Source organism: Heliangelus exortis, chromosome 2, assembly GCF_036169615.1.
Source record: "Heliangelus exortis chromosome 2, bHelExo1.hap1, whole genome shotgun sequence".
In the NCBI taxonomy this organism is placed as follows: Eukaryota; Metazoa; Chordata; class Aves; order Apodiformes; family Trochilidae; genus Heliangelus; species Heliangelus exortis.
In genome coordinates this window covers 8,658,875-8,667,684 of record NC_092423.1, presented here as the reverse complement: position 1 = coordinate 8,667,684, position 8,810 = coordinate 8,658,875, and the positions used below count along the sequence as shown (strand labels likewise).

The window sequence follows — 8,810 nt, the reverse complement described above, 5'->3', positions numbered from 1 at the left end:
GATGCAGCATTCCAGCTGTGGCCTCACCAGGGCAGAGCAGAGGGGGGCAATCACCTCCCTTGACTTATTGGCCACACTCCTCTTAACACAACCTAGGATTCTGCTGGTCATCTTGGCAATAAGGGCACACTGCTGGCTCATGGATGATTTACTAATATGTACATTAGTTCTCTTCCACTTCCACTTTGGGATGTGACAGTTGCACATCATGACATCCAGAAATGCCAGTTCATTGAGAGTGTAAGCATGATTTGTCTGGATAATAATAATAAACAATTAGTTACATTTAGGTAATTAAGCATAGTATCAGCAAAACTACTTTGTACTAGTGCAATCTGGCCGGCCTGTACCAGTGCTTAAGCTTCTTGTTTCTTGATTGGTGGCAACAAGGATTAAAGCAAGCATCCACAATAATTTCTTTGGTTTGCAATTAAATATTCAATTTCTCTTCCTGTGAATCTGGTTCAGTAAAGTTGGCATCAGGTGTTGGGACATCATCCTGGATACTGATGAAGTGCAGTAAGTTAACAAAGTGCCATTGCAAAGCATCCTTGACCCTCCAAGTGGCTTCTCAGCATCACAGCCCTGCTATATGACTTTGTCTCTATGTGTTGAAAGATCTTTCATTGTCTTTATCAGGCCTAGAAACAGATGTCTGCACAGATTTAAATCTATCCTGAATTTATTGCTTGAGATGAAGAGGACAATGTGTAGGTACAGTCATAGCCAGGATTTCTAATTTGAGCAAAAATCTTCATTTCCCTAGGAAATCTGTGAAATGAAAGGATTTCCTTTCCAAGTATAAAGAAGGTGTACGAACATCCAGATGATCTTGGAGTCCACAAAGTGCTGCTACAGAGGACAGGAATGGCCCAACTTTGTCTTCCCAGCTGTTTCAGTCTGGTGTAGGTGCTTCCAGTGGAGTGAAATAGGTACATGGAAAAATTGCTGGTCATTCACGGCCTTGGCAAGTATCTGGCTCTCCTCTTGGCTTGAAGGGAAACAATATCTGTATTCAGGTGGGATGATGCCCTCCTCTTGCTTGTCTGTTTCTTTTTGAAGAATCTTTTGCAGAAAAAAATTGTTATGGCAGACTCAGTGAGTTTTACTGCTTTGCTCCCACTTCATAACCCAAAAGGAACTTCTGGGAAGAGGTACAATGAACGAAATGCAAAAAATTAACCCCTCTGGTCAAACTGTCCTATCTGGCTGATGTCCTTTGGAAGCCAGGTCAGCAGGTACTCCAGCCCTGGGGTCAGAAGGCATAAAGATGCATTTGCATCAGAGTAGAAGGTGATTGGGGTCTTCTTATGAACTGCTACTCTGGGATTGAACCCACTTTGTTCTACTTCAGGATTTTCTCAAAAGCAGTCACCCTTTACCTTGGTGACACCATTTCCTGAAGCTGCAGGCTGACTAAATGGTGATGTGTAGTTATTTACAAATATGTTTCCATTTTTTTGATCTGCACATTGGAGTTTGGGCTCCATTCAACCAGGAACAGCACTTCCAGCAACCTGATGGTTATTTAAGTACTTAACACTAAATAACAGCAGTAGCAACCAGGGTGGTAAAATAATGTTTTATTCCATGAATGAACAAACACTACCATGCCACATCCTAAAGTTTTTTTCTACAAAAGATTGTGGACAGAGCAGATTTTTACATTTCTCAGGTCAAGTTCATTTCAGGCTTTTGAGCCTGTTCAGTGTAGCAAAATCTGGTCACGCAGCATTCTTATTGTCTATTTGGCATTTTGCCAGGTAAAGCAGATTTATACCATAGTTCTTGTTCACACAATGTTGATGCACTGTAAATTAAAGAAGATAATCAAAACCAAACTAGGTAATATCTGTGGTTTATCAGTATACTTTCCATGATGGTCAAAGTACAACCAACACTCAGAGCTTAAAATAATGCTAAAAAAAAGAAAAAAGAAAAAAAAAAAAAGAAAAAAAAAAGACACTAAAGAACACAATGGAAACATCATCATTGCTGTCAGGAGGTGAGTTTACCCACAGTACTATGTAAGAAGTAGAGCATTGACATTGAAGCTGTCAAAACAGGGAAAGGAATGACATTAATTGTTATATCTCCAAGCTACTTCTAAGAAGCCCTGATCAGCAAAGAAGTGTCATCGCATGCATGCTGAACACAAGACTAATATTGGACTGGGGACCTGACAAATAACTGACTTACATTCCTTTATATACAACAAAATGAAATATACAGTATTAATACTGGCTGTACATTTGGTCAGAATATTCTACAAGGAGCAACACGAGTCAAAATTCTTATGGTGCAGTGAGTGGAAGTGAATGAAGGTTGGGTTTCTTTCTGAGAGCTGAATTTTTTCATGAGAGTTTTAAAACCTGCTTTGCACTGCTATAATAAAATGCTAGCTATTCAAAAGCAAAAATGTTCCCACTGTTTTGGGTTTTTTATGCTAGGGTGAGCAGAAGAGACAATTAAATATGTTTGGAACGTGTTAATCATTGACCTGGAATAAAACGAAGCCACAAACAGCATGTGCAATAAATCTCTGCACATTTTTTCTCTTTAAATGGCTTTATGAGATGATCTGTGAAATATCTGGTATAAATTTCTCCTACCATATCCTCATCTAGCCATTCCCCAACAAGTTGTCAAAAAATGGCTCCAACACTAAAAGAAGAAGAAAAAAATAATTGTGACCATCTCATTTTTCTATAGTACAATAAAAATATCTCAATGTTAATATCTCAATGTTAAACTGATTTAGCTTATTTATATGCATATTTTTCAAAGGCTACCATAGAAAATAATCTTGCAGGCAAAGGTTGTGCCAGGAACATGACAGTGAGATTTCCTTTGCTTTAGCTTAATAGATTTTTTAATGTCTGGGTAACTTGACCCTCATTGCCTCTTCAGATCCCTAAGGTATACAGTGAGTTGGTTAATTCAGAGTCTGCTTTTTCCCCATCCAGAACAAATTGAGAAGATAAGATAAGCATGAGACCCAGTGAAAATGGAAGTAAAAGCTATCAAAAATTAAGAAATTATTACAGGATGGTAAAGATCTGTGTAACTATAGCAATTTGTACAATTGAATTTATGTGTCCTGTAGCAAAAAGAAAACACTTGAACATGAGAAAGGGTGGGCAAGTATGTATCCAAAAAAATTGTGCTATAATCTTTGCCATGTATTATGTTAGATTTTTTTTTTTTGACAGTGTGATGCTAACTATAGTAGCCTTAATATGGATGATGGATTTCACCACTGCTGCTTGATTGCTTGAATGTTGAAGAGACAGTAAATCTTCCAGTCCTCATAGCAGTTTCTTGGGGTGTTCCTTCGTCCTTCAAATGCCTTGCCATTTTCATGTCAGAAATCACTTTGTGGGAAACAAAAAAAAAAAAAAAAAAAAAGAGAGGGGAAATAAAAGGTAGGGGAGAAAAAGGAAGAAAAAAATAAGATTTTGGTTGTGATGGATTAATTTCAGACAGCAGTTTCTGCTGAGTTCACCATGCTTAATGTTCTTCCATTTAGGAAGGAGTTGCTGTCAAGTAAAGCAGATGAGCTGCTTTCAGTTTTCTTTAAATACATGCTAACAAGATAACATCTCTTTCTTCAGGAAAAGGATCCAGTTGCATATTGTTAGAGAGATCTGCCTTGTGCTTAGCACGGACAAATAGGGTTAATCATCCTCCTCCTCCTCTTTCAGTGGGGCTATTGGGAGTTTGTCCTGAACTTGGAAACATGACACAAAGAAGTTGACAATGGAGTTGTACAAATGCTGCTCCAGTGCTGGATTGCTAAAGTAATGGCTTTCATCAGGGTAAATCTGTGGAAAAACAGGGAAAGATACACTGTTAGGAGCTTAAAGCCTCAAGACTTACAACTCAGTCAGTGCTCCTCAGCACTGTGTCCTCCTTCAGAAGTACACAAGGTCCAGGGTGATTGAGGCATAACAGCACTCTGAACACAGACTTGCATCTTTCTTTAAAAGGGACTTTTTGGGGAGAGGATTTTCCCATTCTGAATTAGTTCAGGCCAAGCAGAACCAGATCACACTTATAAATAACAGTGCTTGCTTGTTGTGAAAACGGAAAAAAAAAATACAATGTAAGTCTATGGAGAAAACCTGTTAGGTTTTCCCGACTAAAATGAGGGCTCTAAAGGAAAAAATGTCCTTAAAGAATTTAAATAAAGCTTGCTGGAAAAGTAATTAAATAGAAAAAGCGTGGGAAGCTAAAACTGAAATAGTTTTAACACAACTTTCTATTTTAATGACAAAAATAACTTCTGCACATGCTGGAGGAGTGCAAGAAGATCATAATTATTATAATAATCATGACTGGTTGTCTAGACCAGGTTAATGAAGCAATGAGTTTCTAGGGCTGGATCCTTGCAGGCAGGACTAAGATGCACCTCAAACCAAGATGTAGATACCTCAGTCTCCCTCTTCACTTCCTCAAACTTATCTTTGAGGTGTCTCTAGCCCATCTGTGGCTTCGAGCTCTAAAGAACTAATACTTCTCCATTGAGAAATACAAAGGGGAACCTCAGTCATTGTAGTACTGACCCAATCCAGGTGGGGCTCATTGCTTAGCTCCCTGTTTGCCTTTGGAGCACGATGAAGTGAGCATCACCTGAAGCTCCACAGAAATGCAGCCAGAGGGAGCTGGTATTCAGTAAATCAAGTGTGAGCAGGACTTGGGCACTGCAATGCAACCTTCTGTGTACTGTGAGCTGCAGCATGGTCCCTAGCAGGTTTGAGCCTGGGATAGCTGCACCCTCCTGGCCACAGGTCAAGATGCAGCAGAGGTCAGGGACCTCTTAATGAGTTAATTTGTGAAGATTTAATAGCTTGGATAAGGTCTTGTTCAGCAAACTGGAGATGGAATTCAGCAGAAAGAGGGACATTCCAGACTAGAACATGTCATTTGCAGTAAGATGTCAGATTTAAGAGCTGTTTCTCTCCTTAACTTTTCTGGTTGATTTAATTTAGATCACCATTTCCTTATAACTCATCCTGAAGTTAGCCTGTTGTTCCCAAAGAAATCAAACAGGCACCAGTTCCTTAGAGATATGTGTCTCAAAACCTAATTTTCTGTAATCTAATAATTGTTCAACAACTGTCCAAATCAAAACTATGATATAGAATGAGCATGGGAGCACAGAGGAACACACTGTACACTGCTGCTGTTTCCACTGCCAGCCTGAGTTTGCAATTGGCTTTTCAAAACTTGCTGCATAACAGCAGCTTGAGGAAATAACTGTTCAAATATAAAAAAAGGCAACACATACTGTACCTGCAAGCTGTAATTAGCCTTTGCCCTGATTAGGTGTGTAATAAGGTCTGCAGTGTGCTGAAAATGGATTTTTTCTGTAAAAACAAATTGCAATCATTAAAGAGGCAAATTTAATTAAGAAAAATCAAAGCCATCCCAAACACATAAGGAGCTCAAATGATGTGCTAACTTACCATCAGCAGTAGCATGAATGATCAAAAATGTCTGTTCCTTCAGTAATGAGACTTTGTGTGCTAATTTGGTGATCTGTGAAAGTAAAGGTTGCAATAAGATTAAAAATCTTGCTAAAAAAATTAGCAATTTATATGGATAAAATAGAAACACTGAATTTTATTTGATACTTCATCACAAGGGTAACAAGCAGACACCGGCACAGCTTATTCTCTTGGCTACATGAACTGGTTTGGAGGTAAAATAGAATCCTGCCCTCTCCATCCAGGCTCAGGATCAGCATCAGGAAGAAGGTCAGAGACCTTCATCTGTTCTGATAATGTTTACCAAAAGCCTGAACTGCAGAAGACATGAAAAATGTCAAACTGAATTTCCACTGAATACAAAACACTGATGAAAAGTGTGCCCAGGTGCATGTGCCTAAGAACTCTTCAGAGAGGTGGAGTGACTTTGGTATGATTTGCAATCCAACCTCAATGAGCTTTGACAGCCCCAGGGAGAATCTGATCCTAAATTCAAGTGTCCACTGCTAAGAATCCTTTTGCTCCCAACTCTCTGTCAGATGCACAGGGGAAATACAAATCTGAGTGACTGCAAAGGATACCAGGGAAGAGAATTGAAGGAATTCTCCATTTTTTGCTGCATTTTTTATGAGAATACAAGTCTCTAGGAAACTTAAAAAAGACTTTAAAAATAGTCTCGGAGTGGCAAAAGGAATGTACATCTCAAATCACAGACATTACTGTTACACAGAGGAGCACAGAATACCTGTCTCAATTTAAATTCATGTTTCCTCCACTCTGGAAATGCATGTGCCCTGGCTCACCCTCCCTCCCACGAATGACTGTATTTTTCAATTAAGCACCCTCAGATCAACCCTATCTTATGCCTGGTTTCATCTTCCTTCTGTCCTGTGTGGTTTCCACAGAACACAGACAAGTGCATCTCCAACAGGACCTCCCATGCCTGGCTATGGAGGTCAAATTAGCTGGCTAAACCCAGCAGCATGTATTATTAAGGGAGGCTCCCTGCTATTTTACATTACAGTTTTGGTGAACATCTCCTCATGTAAAAGATAAAGCAACCCTGGGCATTAGAAGTGGCCCTGAATATTTCCCTAGTGCTAGAGGCAAGTTTTTGGAAATACTGGTGGATGCAGGCTTGTTCTGCAAGCCACACTCTTTATAAAAAGACATGGAAAATGCTTGCAAGTTTTGCAAGGGTGGCCTCTGATCTTCCCTCTATTTTTGGACTTCATGAGCCCTCTCATTCTCTGATTGCTGTGATGCTCAAGTCTTGTGCTGGTGCACACCCATGCCTTGCACTCTGTTCCCCCCTCTCTGTGGCTCCTTCCTTTCTGCTCCCTCAGATGTCACCTGCCACACCACAAAACAGCTTTTTCAGAGTCTGGATCAAGTCTTGAATTATGTGTCCACCATAAAGTTTATCTCTGGTCCACAGGTTAGAAGTTCTTCTCCCTAAGCAATTCATGGTTCCACTGTGGTGTGTAGGAGATGTGCATCAGTCAGTGTCCATACCCAGAACAGTCCCATGCTCTGCAGAGAGCTCAGGTGCTCTGCAGAGAGCTCAGTTAATGCCAAGTCAAGCAAAAGCATCACTATTTGCTTAGGCCAGCTTTTCAATGCACAAAGAGTGTGTGGCAAAACAAAGCTCTCATTTCTGCAATATTGTCCCTTGCTTTCACCTCTACTGACCTGCTAAAAGGATTAAAGAGTTTGCAGTCATTGAGAGATCATGAGTGCAAAACTCAAGAGACAATAAACTCAGTATTTAGTTAGCCAGGACAAACTTCCAGTGCAGGGGCACAGGGTACTCCCTGCCTTCTCTGGAAAAAAAGTTTTAAACCTTTGCTGCCTTCACATCTAGCTAAAGACAAGGTTTAGCAGGCCCAATAAGGTTTCCTATATAAAGAATCCTGTTTTGGGTGACTTCATTAGGTTTTTCCTCTGAGTAAATGAAGGAAGGAAAATGTGAACCACCTGTTCCCATTACACATATTAAACTACATCCTCATTAGCTGGTGACATGGCTCCTTTTCTATGTTCTGCCCAGCTCTGGTGCAGGGTTCTGCCTGGGATAGATCACATCTGTGCTTTGAAAAAGCCAAGAGAAGCTGAGTTTCACTCAAGTTTGGGTCAAAAATAATGTCTCAGAGAGAACCAAAGTGGCAAGGCCATTGGGATGAACTTTCATAGAATTTCTCAGGCTGGAAAAGACCTTCAAGATCTTCAAGTCCAGCCTTGTCTTAACCCTATTACCTTATTCCTCATGACCCACCACTAAACCATCTCCCCAAGCACCACATCCAGGTGATTTTTAAACACATTCAGGGATGGAGACCCTACCATCTCCCTGGATAGCCAGCTGCAGTGCTTAACAACCCTTTCTGTATAGGAAGTTTCTCCTGATATCCAACCTAAATCTCCCCCAATGCAACTTGAAGCCATTTCTCCCTGTCCTGTCATCTGTCACCAGTGAGAACTCCACTCTCCCTATAACCTCCTTTCTTGTATTTGTAAAGAGTGATAAGATCTCCCCTCAGCCTCTGTTTCCCCAGACTGTACAGCCCCAACATCCTCAGTTGCTCCTCATAAGGGATGTTTTCCAAACCCTTCACCAGCTTTGGACTGGCTCCAACACCTCAAAGTCTTTTTTTATATTGAGGTGCCCAAAACTGAACACAGTACTCAAGGTGGGGCCTCACCAGTGATGAGTACAGGGCCAGGATCACTTCTCCAGTCCTGCTGGTCACACAGTTTCCGATACAGGCCAGAATGCCATTGGCCTTCCTGGCCACCTGGGCACATTGCTGGCTCATGTTCAGCCATCAGTCAATCAATACACCAAGGTCCTTTTCTGCCAGGCAGCTTTCCAGCCACTCTTCTCCAAGCCTGTAGCACTGCCTGGGGTTGTTGTGACCAAAATGCAGGACCCAACACTTGACCTTATTGAATGCCATACAGTTGGGCTCAGTCCAACCATCCAGTCTATCCAGGTCCCACTGTTAAAGCTTTTCTACCATCCAGCAGATCAACCCTCCCTCCCAACTTGGTGTCATCTGTGAACTTACTGGGTGTGTATTCAATCCCCTCACCAAGATCATTAATAAAGATGTTAAATAGGAGTGGCCCCAGCACTGAGCCCTGGGGGATACCACTCATGACTGAGCTGCCAAGTGGATTTAACTCCATTGACCATAACTCTTTGGGCCCTGCCATCCAGTCAGCGTTTAATCCAGCAGAGTATGTGCCCATCCAAGCCATGGGCAGCCAGCTTTTCCATGAGGATCTTACCAGGGACAGTGTCAAAGGCTTTGCTGAAGT

General features: G+C 41.1%; 1 protein-coding gene across 1 annotated transcript in view; it reads right to left on the bottom strand.

Annotated features, from left to right (window-relative positions):
- Positions 1-1,568: 1,568 nt before the first annotated feature.
- Positions 1,569-8,810, bottom strand: part of DPP6 (dipeptidyl peptidase like 6) — a 393,798-nt gene continuing 386,556 nt past the window's right edge. Inside the window, 3 exon segments of the mRNA XM_071734726.1 lie at positions 1,569-3,824; positions 5,296-5,369; positions 5,469-5,541. Coding sequence (XP_071590827.1) covers positions 3,678-3,824; positions 5,296-5,369; positions 5,469-5,541 — 294 coding nt within the window. The 3' untranslated portion in view covers positions 1,569-3,677.